General features: G+C 48.9%; 1 protein-coding gene across 1 annotated transcript in view; it reads left to right on the top strand.

Annotated features, from left to right (window-relative positions):
• The first annotated feature begins 13,977 nt into the window (after positions 1-13,977).
• Ramp3 (receptor activity modifying protein 3) overlaps positions 13,978-24,168 on the top strand; it is an 18,844-nt gene continuing 8,653 nt past the window's right edge. Inside the window, exon 1 of the mRNA XM_055624117.1 lies at positions 13,978-14,081. Within this exon, the coding sequence (XP_055480092.1) occupies positions 14,027-14,081 (55 nt within the window). The 5' untranslated portion in view covers positions 13,978-14,026. The remainder of the gene's footprint in view (positions 14,082-24,168) is intronic.

The following is a 24,168-nucleotide window of genomic DNA, read 5'->3' as shown; positions in this document are numbered from 1 at the left end:
CCCCTCCCCCCCCCCCCCCCCCCCCCCCCCCCCCCCCCCCCCCCGGGTCTTTGTGACTCAGATCAGGGACTACAGAGACTTAGCAGGCAACAAGGAAGTGGTTTCTAAACAGTCCCAGGAAACCCTTTACAGTTGAGGAGGGATTTCTGCAGCCATACTGTGGTTTAGAGGTAGACTTGGGACAAGCGCCCAGGCTTGTGGACCCTGAAAGACAGGAGGGGTCAGAACATCAGCCTGATCCCTACTTTGGAAAAGGGGCCCGGACATTCTCTCTCACATCACATCCTTAGACCTGGGGTGAGGAGTTCACTTTGCATCTGAGATGGGATCCCTGAATAGTGAGACTCCATCAGGTGTTCCAGAATGTGAAAATATTCCAGGGACTTGGCCCATCTACTGAATCAGCCCAACTACTGCCCTTCACACTTAAAAACGATTGTGTCTTAGGGCTTATGTCTTGAGGGCATGGTTCATCAGTTAAGAGCGCTGGCTGCTCTTGCTGAAGCTGCAGGCTTGATTCCAGCACCCGCATGGTGGCACACAAACATCTGTAATTTTAGTTCCTGGCGATCCAATGGGCTCTTCTAGTCTCTGAGGGCACTGCATGTATATGATGCATATATAAGCATACATGCAGAACATTCATACACATAAGAAAAGGTAGATACTTTTTTTTTTGTTGTTGTAAGCAGGCAGAGATCTTGCAAAGTCTAGATCATGACCCTAGAACACCAGTAAATGATAGACGCAGCACAGAAGGGAGGGGCAAGAGAGATGGTTCAGTAGTTAAGAGCACTGGCTACTCTTCCAGAGGAGCTGGGGTTGAGTGCCAGCACCTACAGTAGTGGTGTCTGTAGGCTCTAGTTTCAGGGGATCCATTACCCTTTTGTGGCTCTTGAGGGCACCAGGCATACAAGTGGTACACAGATACACATACAGGTAAAACACCCACATACATTCAAATATAAGTAACTAATATAGACAGACAGACAGAGAGATGGACGGACAGACTCAGGAGAGGGCAAGGATCATAAAGTACCATGTGTAGTGGTGGAGTCAGTGACGCTAGAAGCCTGAACGTTTTCTGTATAGAGTGTTTTTGTATGACTCCTGGAGACCATTCCACAGTCTATTTCTTTAAAACTTTTTATTGATTCTTTGTGACTTTCACATCATGCACCCCAGTCCCAATCATCTCCTCATATCTGCCCCTCCTCCTTGCAGCCTCCCACTCCAAATACCCCCCCACACAAATATCAAACAGAACAAAGCATAGAAAACACTCATCCTGTCACAGTGTGTCCCACGGTATACCCCTCTGCCCACACGTCTTCACTTGCAAATGTTCATTGTAATTAGTCATTGATCTGGTCCGAGGTCTCTGGCTTCTGTGACACCATCAATACTGGCTCCTCACCTGGACTCCTGGTTATCCTGTTGTTGCCCTGTGTCATGGAGATCCCACAGCTTTGGGTCAGCAGGACCAACCCTTTCACATGCCCCAACCGTTCACAGATGATGTAGATTTTAGGCAGGGTCAACTCTAAGCCCGGGTCTGGGCCTGGGTGGTAGCTGAACTAGTCAGCCTGCTGCTCTCCCATATCTGCACCACCACGGCAAGATCTCCAGCACTGCTCTCATGGCGCTGGACCAGCTCACCTGCACTCATGCCATCAGAGCCAGCTTCACCGTGCTGCCCAGTCAAGGCATGGAGCCCACGCTCCCCAGTGCTGAAGCTGGAGAGGGGCTGGGCTGGGTTTCCTGCTCTCACATCCTCAGGTCTGGCTCACCCATGCCTTCACCATCAGGGCCAGTCCACTCTATTGCCCAGGCGAGGTGCAGGGCCTACTCTCCTGAGTGTATAGTCTATTTTGACACTGCTATTGCTGCGCCTGGGGGTAGCAACAGTCTGTGCCCTCAGTCAGGTTCAGCCACCTATCCTCAATAAAACAACTGAAAGAGCCAACTTAACAAGGAGATTTATTCAATGTTGCAACATTGGGAAGAGGCATAAAGAGACCCAGCAACCGTCCCCAGCCCAGTCCATCTTCAGGGACTAAAGTTTGTAAACATTGCTTTTATTTTTTTCAGATGAGGGGATGGGATGAGAGCCATTCCCAACCCTTTCTAGCATTTTCTGAACTCTTGCTGGCTGGTTCAACTCAGCTCTTCTGGCCTAAACTCCTCTCCAAGCTGACTGATTCAAACTGGCTTCTCTCAGCTTCTGACTAAATTGCTCTGCCTGGCCTCAGACTGATTCTGGCAATATGTTTTAATCTTCTGGCTCCTTCTCTGGCTTGTTCTGTCTTCACCTGTGCCTAGCTTGTTCTTTCTGCAACCTGTCTCTGTAAAACTGTCCCTGTCCTGGTTAAAAAACAAACAAACAAACAAACAACAACAACAACAACAACAACAAAACCTCTTCTTTCTCCCCGTGTTGCTCTTAAGTCACTTCTCTTTCCTGTTCTTGTGAGAGTTGGACACTGAGCTGCCATGGGCTACTCTGTGCAGGGGTTCTACGTTATCTCCATGCATGGTCCTTGGTTGGACTATCAGTCTCAGAAAAGACCTCTGTGCCCAGATTTTTTAATCTCTCTTTGTGGAGCTCCTGTGTATCCTATCTCTGACTCATTCTGTCAAATATTTCTTGATTCATCACTCTATCTGGCCCTCGGTTAGATCTCACTTTTTTTTTTTTTTTTTTTTTTTTTGGCCTGGACGTATGTCTGTGCTAGGGTGTCAGATACCCTGGAACTGGAGTTACAGACAGTTGTGAGCTGCAAGATGAATGCTGGGAATTGAACCCGAGTCTTCTGGAAGAGCAACCAGTCCTCTCAACTGCTGAGCCATCTCTCCAGCCCCTAGATATCACTCTCAAACACGATTACTTCCATCTATAAACTAGCCTTACCATCATTGGAATTAAAGGTGTGTGCTAAAGGCATGACTGTATTCCTGCATTACTGTATTCCTGTAATCCAGAGTGTGTCTGCATTCCAGCTGGATCATATAGACCTAGAAGATCTTTAGATGTGATCCCTTGCCAGAGCAGCCATGTTGCTGGATTAGACTTCCTCTACAGAAGTTTAAGTAGGTGGCCAAAGGTGAGCACATCTAAGCAGTCTCAGAAGGTGTGGCCCTGGCCACCATCTGCCTATCTTTGGGCTTCAGTATCACCCTGTAAGATGGCCTGACAAGTTGGGAGAACTGTGTGAAATCTCGCCTTCCATCTCCGTCTCCCAGAAAAGTTTTCTTTTCTGTGGGGTTCACTGTTTCAGCAGTCTGACAGTCAGAGAGACAGTGCCTCTTTGAAGTTCCTTCATTTCTGCAAAACCAGTTATGCTGCTGCCTAGTAATGGGAGGATGTGGTTCTTCTCATGCAGTTGTATATATATATTTTTTGCATAATTTAGTATGTCAATAAATAGTTTTTAAAAACCTTACTTTGCTGATATGAAAAGAACTGGGAGACAGCTCATTAAACTCCAGCTTCCTAAGCTAGGGAGACAGCTGGTTAAGACAGTTTCCTGCTCTTCCAGAGGACCTGGGTTTAGTTTTCAATACTCACACCGAGCTGCTCACAACCACCTGTAACTCCAGCTCACTGACACCTTCTTCTGGCCTCCACAGGTGCCGCACTCACGTGCAGACACACAATTTAAAATAAAACATAAAATCTTTAAACTCTAGCTTCTTAGTTTGAGAATAAACAAAGACCACCCAAATGAGAACAGGCTGTTGGTAGACAGAGGACCAGCCACATCCTTGCTGTGGCAGAGTCCCAGGCAGCCAGGGGAGATAACAGCCTGTAAGGGAAGAGGAAGCTGCTTGGGAAGGCTGTTGGCAGTTTTCTCTGATTGGCCCCAGGTTGGAAGTAGGGCCAGAAAATGGAAAGCTGTCAGTTACTGGACAAGGTTTGGTTACTTGGGGCTGAGGAGCGGTTTGGCTTCTTGCTTATAGTTACATGACTGTGTGGTCTCCTGAATGTCTGCCTTACAGCCTGTGGACGGCCTGGGTTAGAGTCCCCTTCTCAGGCCTGTTCTGGACATGGCATGTATGATGTACAGGCTGTCCCTGGGTTCTGGCAAGTCAGAAGAGAGCCAATTCGGATCAGTCTTCTCTTTGGCAACCAGTCTAGAAGCCAAACCGCTGACAGGAAGCTGACCAAGATGCCCTGTGGCCATCTTCACATGGCAGTCCTGGAGAAGAGTGGCTGCTTTCCACCTCCTTGTTGGGCAGGCCGGGTAAAGCGGGAAAGTAAGAGACCTCAGCTCATACCCTTGTGGCCAGCTTATTGCTGGTGGTAGCAACCTTGAAGAGCTCTTGCCAGACATTTCCTCTGCTGAAAGGGACTAGCATCCTTGACATCTCAAAAGCACACCTCAGTTGCTCTTTTGTACACGGACCTCAGAAAGCCTCCAAGCTGAGGTCTGAACTCGGAAAAAAATAAACCACCGCCAAACTGAGCGAAATTACAAAACGGCCAACAGCTCTCTCTACTGGCCGATGTGAGTTACTGCCGGTGCTTTATCAATAATAGCTTCTGATTCCCTCGTTCCATCACCAGGTTTCGTCCACCACCGCAGAGCCAGGCTTTCTTCCACTCTTTCCAGGTCAAGGCCGAATCCTGAGCCCCAGTTCTTTTGCCTGCTTTCTCCATGATACGGGTCTTCCCTGTTGACTCACCTTGTTCAGCCACACCTGTTTCCTGATGGCCCTCTCCTGGAGGGTCTTGATTCTGAGGTCAAGTGACTACATCTTTGCAGCAGTGATCTTGGAGGATATAGCTGAGATTATGCAAGCATTCTTGTTCTCCTAAGAACTGCGTGCATTTAACGAATGCTGGTGGCCCTTAGCTCACCTCCGTTCATGCTAAGGACTGTTCACGCTAGCTTTGTGCCTTTCCTCTGAGTATAAGCGGTGACATGACTTTATATGCCCAGAGAGAACTTGGGGTTTCTGGGCTCTGGGCCCTGGAACCAACGCCTGCATTCCTCTGGAGTTGACAGCTCAGTACTGACAGTTGACAGCTTACCAGCTCACGGGGCCCTCCAGCTGGGAAACTGGCTTTCTATTTACTTGCGCTCTATTAATATATTTATTACGTTTATGTGTGTGAGTGAGTGTGTGTGTGAGAGAGAGGAGAGAGGTGCATCTCCTGGAGTTGTTTCTCTCCTACTATGGGGCCCAAAAGATCAAACTTAGGTTGTCAGGCGTGGTGTCTTTACTCTCTGAACCACCTCAGTGCTCCCCCCACCCCCCTTCTTTTTGACAGGGTCTTGCTTTGTAGCCCAGGCTGGCCTCAAACCTTCTGCTTCTGCCTCCCAAGTGCTGGGACCCAGGCCTCAACCTGAGTCTGCTTTTTCAACTATAAATTAAAAAAAAAAATCCTAAGAGATCCAGGACTACCATCTGAATTGAGGTGAGTTTTAAATGTGAAATCCAAAGCAAAATTTAAAGGCAGTGCAAAAAGAGTGATGTGGAGTATCTCATTAAGAATTGTTCATACTGATTACACGTTGAAGGAGTACGTCACTGAAAAGAGAAAGGAGAGGAGTCTTTCAGGTGTAATGACTTAGACAATGTTTGATTAAAACTTGGATTTCAGATTCAGGGTGGTAGCTCAATGGCAGAGAGCTTGCTTGGTACTTCTGGGACCTTGCACTTTCTGCAGAACAAACTTAAAAGTTTACATGTGCCGTTCTGCTTTCTTCAGCTTGCTGCAGGACTTAGGTGTACGTGGACTTTCACAGGCGTCCACATCATGGTCTTCCCTGATGGCCGAGGGAACCACCATGCTCTGTTCTTTTTCAGGAGATGGAAAATATGGGCATGAAAGAACATTCCATGCTTGCAGTGTGCTGGCCAGGCCTGTTGGGTGACACTGTTCCTGGGGAGACATTAACACTCGTCTACTGACCCCAGACGGATGACAGAAAGGGTACCACCAAAGTCTGTCTTGATGAACCAGTGAGCTCTATCAAATATGACTCAAAGAGAGATGCATCACCCCCAGCTTTTTACAAGAAGCTGGAGACAGACAGTTCACAAGAAGCTGGAGACCTGGAGCACATTGAACAGCCTGCTGGCGGCTCGAAAGCCTGGACAGTGTCCTTCCCAGCTGTCCATATCGGATGTTGCATAAACATCTGATATGCAGGATATCTGATGTTACCTTTTTGAAAGTGTTGTTCTGCCGCCAGGCTGAGAAGCACTGCCTTAGACCACCCTGTCGTTTCACCCCGCATCCTTTCAACTTCCCTTCATGATGGAGAAAATTGCTACCCAACAAGACACAAAAGTTCTTTTTTTTTTTTTTTTTTTTTGGTAGCCCTAGGTGGTGAAGGAACTCCCTTTGACATGGTACTGCAGACTCTCCTTTCTACCTCAAGATAATAATTGTAGACCAGGCTGGCCTCAAACTCAGAGATCCACCTGTCTCTACCTCCAGAGTGCTGAGATTAAAGGTGTGCATCCGGCCCAAGATATTCTTATTGTTGCAGTTAACTTTCAGCTTGCTGACATCAGATAAGTGAAGGATCTGTTCTGGACCACAGGTAGTCTTCAGATGCCAGCTCTGACCCTTCCCACAGGCACCTGGCAGGAACAGGGTTAGTAAGCTAAAGGTCATATTGCATAGAGAAGGTGAGCAGGTGAAAGTGTTTGCTAATTTTGTCCAGCTGGGGCCAATGATGTTCTGATATTTACATAACACACACACTCCACATGGACACTGTCGTAACACACACTCACTTGTTACACAGAGCTGAGCACTGCACACACATCACAGACTCCTATCATGAACACACCTCATGTATATATCTCACACTTGTAAGACACACACCATGCCCACACATATCAACGCACGAATATGAACTCTCACTGAGTAAATATGACATAAAATTGTCGGGCCCCGGCATGCTAATCCCAGCTCTGTCCACTGTTGGCCATGAGAAATCCCCGGACAAGCTGCTGTACACAGGTCTGCTTCAGAGGGGCCACCATGCAGCCTTCAAACCTGATAGCTGTTCCATTTCAGCTCACACGGCTCTCAGACACAGACAGGCCCCCTATGACGACTGCCCTGTTCTATCTACATGGGCTGACCTGGGGGGGGGTGTCCATTCTCCCTTCTCCTGAGGAAGCTATAGCTCCATCGGTGACAAAATCCCACAGTTTCTGACATCTTGACCATGAAGATACCCACAGTTAAACATCATGGCCAAGCAAGTTATAGAAGAGTTTATTTGGACTTATGGCTCCAGAGGGTTAGAGTTCGTTATGGCGGAAAATTGTGACAGCAGGCAGCAGGCAGTGGTGGTGGGAGCAGCGGAAAGCTCGCGCTCGTGTCCTGAACTGCAAGCAGGAAGCAGAAATAGAGGGAGGGAGGGAGGGAGGGAGAAAGGGAGACAGACAGACAGACACACACACTGAGAACTCAAGATGTCTTTAAATATTAAAGACAAACTGTAAAGAGTCAAACAAGTCTTTAAACTCTCAAAGCCTATTTCTGTGACATACTTCTTGCCACAAGCCATGCCTCCGAGGCCTCCCCAGACAGAGCCACCAACTGGGGCCAAGCACTCAGATGTCTGAGACTATGGGAGACATTTCTCATTCAAACTCCCACACAGACTTTACATGCAGAGACTTCATGTGTGTTACGCCAGAGCCCCGGCCTGGAACCAAAGTCAGCACTGCACAGCCAATCAGCAGCCGGGACACTGTGTAGTTGTCTTCTACTATACAAACCACACTACACAACTGGCGAAGGTGGACCAGAAGTGATGGCGTGTGCGTCTTTAATCCCAGCACCCAGGAGGCGGTGGAGGCAAACTGTGAGTTTGAGGCCAGCCTGGTCTACATGGAGAGGTCTAGGCCAGCCAGGGCTACACAGCCAGGCCCTAGACCCCATCTTACAAAAATAAAACGCAAACAAAACAGAAAACTCCCACAACACTGATAAAAAAAAAAATTGGTAAAGGCAGCTGCTCTACCAGATAAACTGACATCAGTACAGTGTCACAAGAGCAGGAAAAGGCAAGGGGACACGATGTCCCCAAGAGGAAGGAAACAGAAATGGCCTAGTAAAGAATTCCAAAGAATGGTTAAGTTCAGCAGAACTAGAGATCATAAAAGCAGTGCCAGTCAGAAACCCTACAGCTAGACAACTCAGTAAGTAAAAATTATACAGCAGAAAGCCAAAAGAGTCCAGTTGATTATGCAGAAGAATTTCTGAGCTCGAAGGCAGAGCTTTTGACATAGCACACGCGTGCACACACGCACACAAACGACAAGGAAAAAAAGGTAGACAGATTTCGAGATAGGATACTCACTGAGCAAGCAAACCTTAAAACAATTAGTCCTTGGGGCGGGAGAGACGCTCAACGTTAAGAGCATTGACTGTTCTGGAGGACCCAGGTTTGTTTCCTGGCAAACTCGGTGCCTCACAACTGTGTGGGGCTCCAGTTGTAAGGGGCTTTGACATCCTCTTCTGGCCACTGCAGCCACTGCATGCGTGTGTTGCACTGACATACATGTAGGCAAAACAAACATACACATAAAACAAAAAATGAAGCAACTCAAAAATAAAACAAAGAGTAGTCTAGAAGGAGAGAGGATGTGGCATAGAAAACCTATTTGATGACTTAATTTCTGAAAATTTTGGGACTAAGACCCCCAGGACCAGGAAGCTCAGGACCTGTAATAGAGTCAATAAGAAAGATGCTCTTTGAGGCCTGTGACTGCCAAAAGCATGATGAAGAGAGAATCATGGAACAGCAAGACAGTGACTCATATAGGAGGGAATCCCCGCTCACCAACAGCAGACTGCTTAGCAGGGACCTTACAGGAATGGAGTGGAGCGATGCATTCAATTATCTATCTATCTATCTATCTATCTATCTATCTATCTATCTATCTATCTATCTACCTACCTACCAATCCATCCATCTATTTATTTATCTATGCAGCCCTCAATGGCCTGGAACTCCTGATATAGACCAGGCTGGCCTTGAACTCATAGAGATCTGCCTGCGTCTGGCTCCCAAGTGGAATTAAAGGTGGGCACCACCTGATGTATTCATTCTAGACACATATAAACTATTAAAATTAAAACACAAAGACAGAAAACCCAAGCAGGCTGGTAGGTTGCAATAAGTAATAGAAAGGCTCCTAGCAAAGAAAAGCCTGAGAACAGGTGGCTTCCACACTGAGTCTGACCGAACTTCAAAAAAAGGATCAGTGTCACTTCGTTTAAAGGCAATTCCAAAGGTCTAAACCACAGGACGGAGCCCTCCCAAATACATTTATATGATATCAGCATTATTTGATACCTGAAACCACACAAGGACACAGAAAAAAAGCAAAACTACAGACCAATATCCCTTATGAATCTGGATATTAATAAAGCACTAGCAAATATACAATATGATTAAAAATAATATAAATAAACTTTTAAAAAGTATGTGTGTAAGTGTAATGCTTCAGGGCTTTGCTCAGGAAAAAATATTTTTTGATTACGACTCCCAAAACACAAGAAACAAAAGTAAAATTGACAGATGAGATCATATAAAATTAAAAGCTTCTACATAGCAAAAGAAATTAGTGTAAGGGGATGGAAGATGGATAAATGGTCAAGAACACTGTCTGCTCTTTCAAAGGACCTGGGTTCAATTCCCAGTACCCACATGGCAGCTCACAACTCTCTGTAACTCCAGTTCCAAGGGATCCAACACCTTCATGTTAATGTACATAAAACAAAAAATAAAAATAAAAAAATTAGTGTAAAATGACAATCCAGAAAACAGGAGAAAATGTTTCCTATTAATCCTACAAGGAATTAATTTCAGGAACGTGTTAGAAACTCAATAGCAAACATCAATTAGTATGCTTTCAAAATAGGTAAGTGACTTGAATGGATTATATTTTTTCAAAAAGGCTAGGCAATTAGCTAAAAAGTGTCAAAACACTCAACACTTTAAATGATTAAAAAAAAAATCCAAAAAACAGTCAGGCAAGGTAGCACGTGCCTTTAATACTAGCACCCTGGAGGCAGAGACAGTCATATCTCTGTGAGTTTGAGGCCTGACTGGTCCACAAATTGAGCCCAGGAAAGCCAAGGCTACACAGAAAAACTGTGTCTTGAAAAACAAAACACAAGGAACAAACAAACAAACAAAAACCTACCAAGAAAACAGCCTCAATAACTGATGCTGGCTAGCGTGTGAGGACGAACTCCCACGCACTGTTTGTGGGAAGGTGAACTAACTAGAACAGCCACGGAAAGATGCTTGGATGTTCCTGAGCAAACTAGAACCAGAGCTATCACGTGATTAGGCGATTCCACCCTTGGGTCCATCCAGTGGAACTGGAAACAGTGAGACAAGGGGGTGCTTGCGTTTATATGCCCCCTGGCCACCTTTTATGGTGGTCAATGTGGGGAGCCAATCACCGAGGCAGAGATAAGGAAAACTCGGTTCATCCATGCAACAGACTGGCATTCAGCCATAAGAGAATGGGATTCTGCAGCTCCAGCAGCAAGGATGGAACTGGGGTGTGACCATAAGTAAAATAACACTCTCAGAGAACCAGAGACTGGAATAGTGCTTCCTAGAGCAGCTGGCTGATGGGGGTGTGTGCGCACTTGGATGGTAGAGACCGAGCTTGCTTTTCTGCAGCTGTGATAAATGCCATGACCAAGAGCAATGTGGGGGAAGGGAGGGTTTATTTAATCTTAGAAGCTTACAGTCCACCGTCAAGAGATGCCAAGGCAGGAACTCCGGCAGGAGCAGGAAACAGAAACGATGCTCGCTAGCTTGCTCATTGCCCTGATTCTTGTGTAACTGAGGCCCACCTACCCAAGGGTGGCATCGCTTATGGTAGGCGGGGCTCCTCCACATCAGTCAGCAAGAAGATGCTCCACCGGCATGTCCACAGGCCACCCCGACGAGGCAATCCAGTTCCTCAGCTAAGATCCCCTCTCCCCTAGCTCGGCTAGATTGGTGTCAAGTTTACAAACTGGGACAGGCAGGAAGGATACGCTTCCTAACGCTCTCCTGTGATGTTCTGACGTCGGTGGGTATGAGCATTTTGCCCGCATGTACACGCCTGGTGCCTACAGAGATCAAAAGGGGGTGCTGGATCCCTTGGAACTGGAACTGTATCGAGCTGCCACGTGTGTGTGCTGGGAATGAAACCCAGGTTCTCCTCGAGAGCAGCTAGTGCTCTTAACCATCATCGCTCTCGCCCCTTCCTAGTGTCTTATAGGATAGAATTACTGCGATTGTCAGTGATCTAAAAAGAATATTTCAAGTTAGTCAGTAGAGAGGCTTTAAAGTTTCTCAACAGAAAGAAATGGCATCTGTCTGAGGCAATAGCGAGGCCAGTTCCCCTGGCTTGGTTGTTATGCACTGTATTTAAGAGCCTCACAGGGCCTCATGAATATGTATGATCACTATGCATTAATTAAAATACATCTTAAAAAGAAGACAAAATCAGATATTGAGTAGTGGGCTGGGTCAGGCATGCTCCTTTCTGTCATTCCCTCTTCCGTGGTCAGCTCAAGACCAACGTCATCTTCGATGAGAAGCCGTGTCGTTTAAATGTTCTTCCAGCCGGGGGCGCCAAATCATCAGGCATGTCCCTGAGCCACTTGTCAGCCCGGAAAAGAAACTTCTCAATCTCCGTTTGATGCTCTGTGAGTGTGTGTGTGTGTGTGTGTGTGTGTGTGTGTGTGTAGTGTGATATGTGTGGTGAGTGTATGTGTGCTTGATTTGTGTATGTGTCTTGTATGTGTGTGTGTGTGTATTTGTGCATGGTGTGTGTGTGCTTGTGTGTACTGTGTGTACATGTGAGCACATATTGCATGTGTGTCTGGGCGTATTAGGTGTACATGTGGGTGAGAGCTGTGTACGCATGTGCTTGTGTGTGTAGCTGCATGGCAGGAGTGTCTGGTCCAGGGAGAGTGCCAGAGAAGATGCTATGCGTTTCCATGGAAATGGGGTGCTCTCTGAGCACAGTGTTCCCTTAGAGGCCGACGTCCCTAAGCAGGTAGTTGACTGGGCACGGTGGCTTGAATTGGGATGCTGCTCTAAAGGACTGTGAGTGATGACGGTGTAAGAGAACCCTAGAGCACAAGATGCGGGCCCAGGAGGGCTCAGCCCGGTGAGCTGAGGACATAGATGCCGGTAGTATGTGTGGGAAGAAGAGCCATTCCTGTGGTAGATGGAGGACGGCTCAGATCAACAGCTGGGCTCCTTTGTGGCCTCCCTGGGGGGCTGAGAGGCATTCGAGGGGGTACAGTAGCCACCGGGGAGCCTCCTGTCCCAGGAAGAAGCCAACCATCCCAAGCACTAAGAAAAAAAAAAAAGGCTCCAGACTGTTTAGGCCTAGCTGAGGCCTCTCCGGCGTTCGCTGATACTGGATTTGAGGGCTCAGAGCTCTCAGAGGTGCCTGTTTCAGGCCAGGAGTCGGCATATTGTGGGAGAACAATGGGAGTCTGTGCCCACCACACATCCCCACGGCACACCCCCAGAGGCTTCTCCACAGTGGCTGTCGTCTTCCGAGAGGGAATTCTGTCTTTCAGCCCTAAATCCCTAAGGTCACAGGATCTCTGTGTGTGGTCTGACAAAAGCAGCCTGGCTCTGCCTGTCCCTGGCCATGGCTGTCCTGGGTACCTTGCTTGACCCTGTTGGAGTCAGTACCTGGGCACTGTGTAGAATGGATGGCAGTAGCCGGACAAGTGGGGAGAGAGGAGCCGGTGACTCCGATTGGATGGGCCTCGTGTGCAGCCCCGGCAGGGCAGGGGACCGGGAGGGAGGAGGATGGGAAGAGCACGGAGAGCACGGCGTCAGGAAGGCTGAAAAGTGCTGTGGTTCTGACTTCTGAAGGGACTGTTCCTTACAACCCGTGCCAGATCAACCTCTAGGTAGTGGACTCTGCCCTGGGGACGCCACGGGCTGAGAAGGAAGGTAAAGGCTCTGCCTTGCCAGAAGGGTGAGAACTGGGTCCCACAGAGCCGGAGTTACAGATGAGCACCAACTGTGTGCTGGGAACCGAACCCAGGTCCTCTGCAAGCGCTCTTCCCGGCTGCAACATCTCTCTGGTCTTAAATCAGTCAGCCTCCCCACCCCCTTTCCAAACATTGTCTCCCTTCAATCAATTCTGGCTCCGACCAGAACTCTCTCAGTGAAGATTCACGAAGGTTATACAGTCTGAGCCTTTTCAGGTCAGGAAAGGTCAGTGATGGGGGAAGTAGCCGCTGCCTGGAGAGGGGGGCGCTTGCCCAGGTGGGGACCTTCCCAGGTCCTGGGGCTGGAAGTGACGCTTTCCCGGTGCTTGAAGGCTCAGTCACTGACAGGCTCTCCGTTGGCTTCTGGGTCAGCCGTTTGTGTTTGCCTGTGTGCACGCCTTCCGTGCTCCCCTCCCCGCTGCTTCAGACTGGCGGGACACGCTCCCCACCTTCCGTCCAGTCAGCAACCCACTTCACGCCCTTCCCTGTCCCTGGAAGACAGGGCTCTCAAACTTGTCTCTGCTTAAATTAGTGTGCCTCTCTTACAGGAGTTCCACAGGGACACTGGCCTGCAAGGCCGAACCCCAGGCTTCTCCGAGTCCAGCCACTCGTTTATCTTCTCCTTGAACCCCCTCTACTAACCTGTCCAACATCCCCAGCTGGCTCTCCAGTTTGACGCTAAAGTCTGAACCCAGCTCAACCCCCGCTGAAACTGGCGTCTTCCTGTCAGAACCTCTTTCCTAGTCCCGCCACCCTGCACTGGGTCTCCCGACCCGACTCCACTTTCTCTTCCTCTGTTCTGCTCCAGACCTCAGCGCGTCCCGCACACATCCTTTGTCCCTCGGCCCTGCCGAGAAACGCTGAGGATTCTAGGCTACGCCTCTTGATTCCGAGAGAGCCAGGGCCGGGTTGGGGGCGTGGCCTGGGATGGGGCTCTCCGAGGCCCCGCCCTGGCCCCGCCCCAAGCCTCCTACCTCTGAGTGTAGCTGCAAACCGGGTGCATCCTAGCTGGCCATGGAGACCCCCGCACAGCGGCTGCATCTTCTCCCGCTGCTGTTGCTTCTTTGTGGTAAGGAGACATCTGGCTTGGGGCTCTCCATCTCCGGGGGGCCTGGGGACCCACACGGACTCACACCTTCCCAGGTAGAGCCTAGGCTGCGCCCTCCTTTTTACCAGAGTTTGGAAAGGACGCACGCACACTGACTCCCGCTCAGCCTGCAGGTTTTGCTGAGGGTCTTCTCGCTCCTCCACCTTTAGAGGAGCTGAGGAAAAGGCCTTGGGCTGCAAGGTTCACACAGGGTCTTCTGCGGGACTGCGATGTCCTGGGCCTGGGGAAGGGTCTCTGGTGAAGTAGTGAGTCCCCCATCCTGCCCTGCGCACATGGCACACAGGTGCGGGTGGCTAGAACTCCCAATCCTTTTCCAGCAAGAAAACAGGACCCGGGGAGGAACACTGCTCTCACAAACTAGAAATGGGATAAATATTAAGCTTGTTTTGAAAGGGGGTGTGGAAGACATACAGTCGGTAGGGAGACATATTAAGGGGAATTTGATGGGGGGAGGGGCGTAGGGATGGAGCTGATCAAAATACGTTGTGTACATGCATAACATTTCAAAGAACAAAAATATTATTAAAAAGGAAATACTAAGAAAGAAACAAAGTGTTCTACTGAAGGAGTGTACGTGTACAGGTATGTGTGTATGCTTGTGTGCACACGTGTGTTCATGATTGTGTCTGTGTGCCCGTGTGTGCATGTGTGCCTATGTGCATGGGTAAGGGTTTGATGTGAGAGAGCTTGCCAGGTGCTGCCAGTTCGGGCCAGTGCCTGGCCCCAGCTGGGAGGAAAGCTGTTGGCAGGAGGGTGTTTGGGGGTCTGTCCTCTGGGGCCATGGTCCCTGGGTCCTTTAGGATGCTTTCCCTACCCAACTGGCTCAGCCTCCTTGGCTGTAAGACGAAGCTGGATTTGTTTGCAGTATCTTCCTCAGTGTTGACGATGTGGGATTCGGCCTGGGAGTTGGGACAAGGATGGCCAGACTCAACAATTAGTTCTCTCCCTTTGATGAGGTCTCTGTGTACAGAGTGGGGCTGTTTTGTGTTCTAGAGTGGGTGCCTATCCCGAAGTCAGTGTGCTGTTTCGGGATTTCAGCAATCCTCCGATGCAAGGCTCCTCAGGTGGGGACTTTGGTTTCTAGGGGAAGGAGGGTCCTGAGTTTATTTGGAAGGAAACTGTCTCTCCTGACAGTTTCCAGTGTGGAAGACAGACGCTGAGCTGAGCGCAAGCCTCATTAGGTTCCAGTCTGCCAGGGATCCTGTCCCCAAGGGCCACTTTCCCATCCTACTTTGGTAGTCTGCCCTGTCCTCCCTGTCCTGGCCAGGGGCCAGGCTTCTAAGCGGCAGGCCAAGTTCAGCCTTCTCACAGACCTGGCTGGTGTGAGTCTGGCCAGACCAAGACTGTTCCATGCAGCCCGGCCAAGATGGGATCTGAGCTCGAGAGGAGCCGAGCTCCCTAGCTCCTGGGGATGCTGGCCACCGCCAATGCTTTGTTGGTACCTTGATGTCTGGAACTGTCTTTATGCTGCCTAGAGCAGGGAGTCTGGTCCTTGCAGAGAGTAGCGTCACAGGAGGGCTACCATTTCCAATCAAGAAGGGTCTGGTTTTGGGGGGAGGGGGGCTTCCTTGGAACTCTAAAGGACTCTACAGGAACCTTTGATATACTCAGGGTTCTGGGAGGAGGAGTCCAGCAGGGACCCACGTACCGGCTCTTAGTCTCAGTTTCCCTAACTGCAGCAGGCACAAGGTGGTTCTCCCCTACCCCTCCACCTCAGTTTCCTTATCTGTCATGGGGGTGGGGCAGCATGAGCGCAGCTGTGCGGTACTGCTGTGTTGGTTGGCTTGGTTCAGTCCAGTTCAAGGCAGGCACTTTGTGCTGTGGAGACAAACGCTCATGGCAGAGCAGAGGATGTGCCTATGTGTGAGAGAGAGAGAACACCGTGAGAGAGGAGAGAGGGCACCCCAAGATCTGTGCGTGTGTGTCCATGAATGTGAGCATGTGTCCACGGTTTTTATCATGAGTTACAGTCATGGCGCCCTGCCACTGTGTGACCTTCCATACTGATATTGAGCAGAATGGGTGGCCAGCAGTGCTGGGAACTTACCGTCTCGAAGGAGGTGGTGTTTAGCCATAGGCTTATTAGTACTGGAGCTGCCTTGGAGGTCATTTGTCCTACTTCCATGACAGATAGGGAAACTGAGGTGGAGGGGCAGGGAGAGAACCGCCTTGAGCATCGGTGGGACAGAACTGACCTCCTGCCGCCCCCGAGGCCAGCTGACCATGGCCTTTGGGCCTTAGTCTGGCTGTGTTCATTTCCATGGAGGATGAGAGCGCCTGGTTTCATTTCCAGATGACTGTCGACAAAAGGCCTTTCTCTAGGAAATGCATCTGTTCGGCTATTTATCAAATCTCAGCATCTGGAAGTCACCGAGACAAAAGACGCAGAGGCCGAAGGGTTCTTTGTTTCTGAACGGAACCGTTCAGAATGGGTTTCTGCTTTGATTCAGTTCCTGAGAGCTTTACGGATGAGCCCATAGCTGGATGGCAGTGCCCTGCTTTCATGGTGTTCCAGGGGGTCGGTGTTACTTCGGGTGTGTTGAGGGGTGTGCTGGAAGCCCGTTAGGCTTTGTCTTGCATCAGGAATGGCGACAGACCAGGGTCCCCTGGGAGGGTACTGCCTGTAGCCCACAGGTACCTGTCTAGCGTGGGCCCAGAGCATTTTCACAACACTCCCGAGGCAGGAAGTTATGCCAGCAGATCTGCCCGAGGATGACATGCAGGCCTTGATGGCACCTCACGACTGCACGGGACAGACTTCTGCTGTGCCATGCCCAGAGGGGCTCAGCGCTAAAAAGGGATTCAGGCAAAGATTCTACAGTTTTGGGCTGGAGAGCTGGCTCAGTGGTTAAGAGCACTGGCTGCTCTTCCTAGAGGACCCGGGTTCAATTCCCAGCACCCACATGGCAGCTCACATGGTAGTCTGTAACTCCTGTTCCAGGGCATCTGACACCCTCACACAGACAAACATGCAGTCAAACACCAATGTACATAAAATAAAAATAAAGAAACTAAAAAAAGATTCTAGAGCTCACAGTATATATGGGTACTTGGGGATACTAAGGTTTTCAGAGATTGGGGCATGTGGAGATTTTTTAGGGTGTGTGGTGATTCTGGGGCATGTGAATGTTACAGGGCACAGAGATCTGGGGCGCACAGGTCTGGTGGTGTGGAGTTTCTGGGGCACAAGGAAGTTCTGGGGCATGCAGTACTTCTGGGGACATCAAAACACTGGAACATGTGGAAAACTGGGGCACACAGAGCTTCAAGGCAGAGCCGGGAGACAGGTGTGCTGTGATGGACTCTCCACCTCTTCTTTTTAGGTGGTTGGGTTCACTCAGCTGAGGTTGGTCAAACCATGGAGGAAGGGCTGAGCAAACCTGTTCTGAACAGAGCTGGAGAAGGAAAGGGAGAGAAAAGAGGAGGAAGTGGGGGAGAGGGAGAGGGAGAGGGGAGGAGGCCTTGGTGATCTGGCAGCTGTCCTCAGGGCAGGCGGAGGGGGCCGTTTCAGGTCCAGGTCCAGGAGGGCAAGAGTGGGCGACTTGCCCAGATGACATATATTCAGATGTCGGGCGGAGGTCAGTACCTGTGCTAGAATCCTGAGCGGGTCCCACAGGGGACTGACGAAGCCATATCTGGGAATGAAGATAAGAGATAGATGTGCTAAGCAGCAAGTAGACTTTGAGAGTCCAGGGTCGGGAGCCTGTCTGTGGAATGCAGGGTGCTAATGGAACAAGGAGGCCTGAGGGGGAAAGGAGCACAGTATGTCTTCCCCGTCATCCTTCTGCATACAGTGCCTAAGGTTCTCTCCTGGCCGGGACCAGGGCCGCTTTCACACCTCTGCACTATCAGGGGTGGCAGCTGCAGCTGCCACCTGAGGTGTCCCTGGCTCGCATGCTCACTGCATGTTTGGTCCTGGGTACGTAGCTTTACTTCTGGGCCTTGGTCTCCATCTCAGGGAGGGGGCAAGAAGAATAGTGCTTTCTTGAGAGTGTCTGAGGAAGGTGAAGAGTCACGGGTCGAAGTGGGGAACAGGCTCCTAGTCCAGAGACAGTGAGCTCAGTAGTCAAGTGTGCGAGGCCTAAGTGAGCAGCAGGCGGTTGCTGCCTGCCGCCCTTTGCCTTACTCCTGCGTCGTGGTCCTAAGACCTGCAGATGGGGCCTCTTCTGGAGCTGGGCAGAGGTTAGCCCAAGTGTGTGGGAGGGGCACGAGCATGGCATGAGGCCTCTGGGCAATGGCCTGCACACCCGATTTCACCCGCATTGTCTCCAGTTCATTTTCAGCCTGGTTTATACATCAGAGTAGACGCTTTGGGGGTTTTAACAAACAGGGGCTTTTGGGGCCTCACTTCAGCCATGCAGTAGTCCTGGGCTTGACTTGATAGGGTCTAGTGTGCAGCTCAGTCTGTGATTACCCCGAGAGATAGCATTACGTAAGAAGGGGTTGGGCTTAGATCCCTTGGCCTCCTTTCATGGTGGCCCTGCATATGTCAGGAATATCGCTGCCTCACCTTCAAGAGGCTTTCCCTCTGTGGCGGCTAGTCTTGGCTGTCAGCTTGACACAACTGGGAAGGAGGACCCTCAGCTGAGAGGAACTGCTTCCCTCAGATCGGCCTGTCTTGATTTCTGATTGGTGGAGGAGGCCCCAGCCCACTGAGCACGGTCCCACCCTTAGGTAGGTGGGCCTGGTTTGTGTGATCGTGGTAGCTTGGAAAGCAGGCCATAGGTTCCTTCCTGCTGGGCCTTCCGTTGATGATGAACCTGTAAGCTAAAATAAGCCATTTCCTCCAGGTTGGTTTTGGGCGGTGTTGAGCCCAGCAAAGCAGGGCACCTAGTGTAATTATCCCCTTCAGAGGGCCTAGAGTTATGTTAAAGCAGGACTCGCTGCCAGCATCCTGAGATGCACAGAGCCTACAGCAGTGTTGGGGAGCAGAGAATAGGAAACTGGGGCCCAGTGGTATCAACTCCTTCTCTCTCCCTCTCCTTTTCTTTTTTTTCTTTTTCTTTCTTTCTTCTTTTTTTTTTTTTTTGGTTTTTCAAGACAGGGTGTCTCTGTGTAGTCTTGGCTGTCCTGGAGCTTGCTCTGTAGACCAGGCTGGCCCTTGAACTCCTAGAGAGCTACTGCCTCTGCTTCCCTGGGATTAAAGACGAGAGCTGCCACTGTCCCAGCTCAAATCTTAACAGACAGTTTTAAAGTAAACACCCATGAAAACATCAGATTTTTCTAAATCTTCCTGATTTTTTTTTTTAAATCTATTTCTGGAGCCAGAGAGATGGCTCAGAAGTTAGAAGTTAAGAGTGCTTCCTACTCCTCCAGGGCACCAGAATTCCACTTCCAGCATCCACAGGGGGCAGCTCACAAGCCCTGGAGTTCAGCCTCCAGAGGACCTGAGACCTGGGTTTGGCCTCTGAGGGTACTTAGACACATAGCTATGCTCATACGTGCACACATAGGTGTACACACACACACACACACACACACACACACACACACACACACACATAAAATAAAATCTTTATAAAAATCTATTTCTTTTTTGAATTAATTAAGAGAAAGCATAAGATTATTGTCCCTCTTGTGTGTATATTTTGGTGTGTATATTTTGGTGCTGTTGGTAGGCAGATAATACTTCGAATTGTTGTTTCCTCTTCTTGAACTGAGCTCTTTATTGTGTCTTAGCTAGGTTTCTATTGCTGTGATAAAACCCTATGACCAAAAAGCATTCAAGGGCGGGTGTGTGTGTGTGTCTATATGGCATGAAGGGAGGTCAGGGCGAGACCTCATGGCAGGGCTCTGGAGGCAGGGACCAAGGCAGAGATCATGAAGAGATGCCGATTGCTGGCCGACTCTCTTGCTCAGTTTGCCTTCTTGTATAACCCAGGACCACCTCCTGCCCAGGGCCATCACCCACAGTGGGCTGAACCCTCCCACAGCAGTCAAGAAAATGCCCCTCAGGCTTGCTTGCACACCACTCTAATGGAGGCACTTCCTCAGTTGTGGTTTTCCCTTTCCAAGTGACCCTGGCTTGCGTCAAGTTGACACACACACACACACACTGAAAAACAAACAAACAAACAAACAAACAAACAAACACAACCCAGGGTAGTTGTCAAAGGTCTTCTTTATCTTTGGAGATACAATTTATTGCAAAATATCCCTTATCCAATATAACTTATGGACGTGGAATTAAAAAGGATTGTAAGCCATCATGTGGGTGCTGGGAATCAAACCCAGGTCCTCTGGAAGAACAGGCAGTGTTCTTAACTACTAAGGTATCTCTCCAGCTCTCTACTTTGTCTTTTTGAGGCATGGTTTCTCACTGACACCAGAACTTACTATCTGGCTAGACTAGTTGGCCAGCAATGTCTACAAACTCCCCTTGGGTGCACAATACCATGCTAGGCTCTCTCTCTCTCTCTCTCCCCCCCTTCTCTCTAGCTCTGGTTGTCCTGGGACTCACTATGTAGACCAGGCTAGCCTTGAACTCTCAAAGATCTGCCTGCCTTTGTCTCCCAAGTGCTGGGTTCAAATCCATGCACCATTGTGCCTGGCTTCCCATGATAGGCTTTTATATGGGTGTTGAGGATCCAAACTCAGGTCCTCATATTTGGATGCCAGATACTCTATTTTTCATATTCTGTATGTGTGTGTACAGGTACATATGGAGGCTAAAGGTTAATGTTGATTGTCCGTTGTAGAAAATGGGTTACTAATATTTACTATTAATCACTCATCATTATTACAGTGGTTATCATTTAACCTGCTACCATATCAATAAAAGACACAGACACCTGTTAGGTTTTTAATATGCCTTAAACTCTGGGGCTGGGCAGAAACTACACATCCTGGTAAGCTATCTTTTACCCTCCAGCCAGACATCCCATGCTAATTGCTCTAATAATTCCTAGCTGGGTCACTTCCAACCCCATGGCCATAAGGTCTTGCATATGTTTCTCATCTGGGCTTCTTCTCAAATCAGCCAATCCTCAGAGCAGGCGCCTACCTGGCCACATGCTGTTTGTTCATGGTAACCCATCTTCACTCCGCTCTCTTCTCCTGTCTCTTTCTTCCCTTTCTCTTCTTCCTGTGATCCTTTTGTCTTCCCAGCCCAGAAACCTTAGCTCTGCCTCTCTCCACTTCTGCCCTACTCAAGTAGGTAGGCAATTTTATTCAGCCAATCAGGGATAATTTGGGAGGCAATGTTCACAAAACGCCATTTTGGGTATGTGATAGTCTGCTTGTAAGAGACAGCAAGCAGACCTCGGGGAGGAAAATAATTAACGATTAAATACAAAGCACCGGGCCATGCTGTAACAATTGTCCCTTGATTGTTTCTCCACCTTACTTTTTGAGACAGGATCTCTCCCTGAGCAAGTTTAGTGAGAACGGCTGGCTGGAAACACTGGGGGGTGGGGGGGGGAATCTCCCTGTATCTGTCTCTCCAACTCTGGAATTACAGGCACATGCCACTGTGATGCTTTAACAACATTTTAAAACATTTATCTTGTTTTAAAACTTGTGTGTATGTGCATGTATGTGCAGGAGTCTGCAGAGGACGCTGGAATGCCTGGAGTGTTTTGCCTGAATGTGTGTTTGTGTTCCATATGTATGCTCTGTGGCCAGAGAGGCCAGAAGAGGGTGTCGGACCTCCTGGAGCTGGGTTACAGGTGGTTGTGAGTACCATATGGGTGTTGGGAACCAGACCTGGACCCTCTGCAAGAGCATACAGTGCTTTTGACTGCTGAGCCATCTCTCCAGCCCAACACAACTTGTGTTGTGTGTTGGTTTGTCCCTGTCTCTCTGCAGAGCTAGTTGAGTCACACTTGCCGTTCTTGTGTGGCTCCTTTGAAGACCATTTCATATGTAAGTTCAAATTCTTTCCTTTCCAGTTTGGATCTTTTGTTTCTTTTCTGCCCACTGCTCTGGATTGTACTTCCAGTTCTGTGCTAAAAATAGACATTCTTGTCTCTTCCTTGTCTCAGGAGAAGATGTTTCAGTCTTTTACCACTGAGTGTGGTGTTAACTTTGAGAGTTTCCTATATGGCCTTTCATGTATTAAAGAAGTTGTATTCTCTTTCAGTTTATTTTTTTTAATCTCCAAAATATTATTCCAAATGCTTTTTCTAAGCCATGTGGTCTCCTCATCTCCTGTCTGCCAACTTGGTACACTGCACTGGTTTCTTCTTCTTTCTCCCCCTCCTCCCTCTTCCTCCTTTCTTCCCCCCTTCCCCTCTCCTCTTCCTCTTCTTTGTTTTTTTGGGACAGGGTTTCTCTGTGTGTTGCCTTGGCTGTCCTAGACCAGGATGCCCTTGAACTCACAGAGATCAGAGATCCTCTGCCTGTCTCTGCCTCCCCAAGTGCTGGGATTACAGATGTGTGCCACCTGCACCCAGCTCTGCTGCCCTGGTTTCTGTATGTTGAACCAGCTTTGCATTTCTAGGGAAACTCTCCTTAGGTAAGGTGTGCACTCACATGGCTAGTGTTTATCAAAGATTTTTGCATCTGTAGGCCTAAGGTATGGCTTTCTTCCTAGGAATGACTTTAGGCTTTGCTATCAAGAGAAAAGTGGTTGACAGAATGAGTAAGGAAGTAGAGAAGCCAGGATTTCCTGTTCTTCTATTATCTGGAGAGTGTGCGGAGTGTGGAGGATTTCTGTTAACTCTTCTTTAAATGCTTGGTAGGATTTTCCAGTTCAGCCTTCTGGGCCTGGGGTTATTTTTCAGAAGTTTTAGTTTCTCAGTCAGCCCCGTTACCCACTGTGGTTCTTCTCAGAGTTCCCACTTCTTCTTGAGTGACTTTCGGTAGCTTATATCTTTAAGTGTCCTACAGCTGTCACTGCGAATCATAAACCAAGTGACTGGACACAATGGGAGCCTCTCCTAACAATTCTGTAACCTCAATGGCGACCTGCTCTTTCATTGCCTCTGCCTGGCTTCTGGTGACTGACCCCAAGCATTCCTTGCCCTGTGGTGGTGTTCTGATCTCTACCTCTGCCTTCCTATGACCAGTGTGATCTCAGGTCACTTTCCCTCTGTGCGGTTGTCCCTGTGTCTCAGTGTCTCTTTTTTTTTTTTTTGTGAGAATACTTTTACGGACTAGGGCCTACCCAAATGGACTCATTATATGTTGCGTACTTCTGCAAAGATTCTATTTTCCAAGTAAGGCCAATTCTGAGGTGCCTGGAGCCAAGAGGCCAACATACTCTGGCTCCCCCCAGGGGACACAATTTAACCCACAACACTTTCCTACAGGATGGTTTTCTCGTTTCATCAGTTCTCACATGGGTTTTTGTAATATTTGCTTATGATGATTTGGTTTTGAAAGGTAGATGGTGATGCACCATTGCTCTCTCTTTCATCCTTTTCTTCTCTCTCTCTCTCTCTCTCTCTTTCTCTCTCTGAGACAGAGTCTCACTGCAGCCCTGGGTGGCTGCCGCTCACTGCATATACCAGGCTGGCTCAGAACTCACAAGAATCCGCCGCTGTCTCTTGAGGGCTGCTTTTACAGGCCACCTTGTGCCTCTCTTTCCTTCTTGATTTAGTAATTTGAATTCACCCCCACCCTCCAGCTTGTGGATCATTCATTCATTCGTTCATTCATTCATTCAGAGACAAGATCTTGTCCAATATCTGAGGCTGGCCACCAGGGGTGGATGACATTTTATTGTAAGCTGGGTTGTCGAGGATTCTGCCTTGAGTGTGATGGCTCACAGGTCAGGTAATGTGCAGTCTGAGGCAGTGCTTGATCCCACTGAGCTAGTAAGGCCAAGTGGCTCATGGAGCATTTCCCATCTTCCTCACACCTGCTCCCCTGACGCTAGAGTGAGTGAGGCTGGGGACCTTCAGGGATGAATGGGAATCTGACTCTGCTCCTCTTGGTGGCTTTCTTGTCCTCTATATGAAATTATGTTACTTGTTGCTCTTTTTAAAAGTCTTTACACTCATCTGTCTGTCTGTCTATCTATCTACCTACCTATCTGTCTATCCAGATATCTATCATCCATCTATCTATCTATCTATCTATCTATCTATCTATCTATCTATCTATC

The sequence above is a fragment of the Psammomys obesus genome, unplaced genomic scaffold (genome assembly GCF_907164565.1).
Source record: "Psammomys obesus unplaced genomic scaffold, mPsaObe1.curated_primary_1811, whole genome shotgun sequence".
Taxonomy (NCBI): Eukaryota; Metazoa; Chordata; class Mammalia; order Rodentia; family Muridae; genus Psammomys; species Psammomys obesus.
Note: the sequence above shows the minus strand (reverse complement) of the source record. Positions and strands in the feature narration are given on the sequence as shown.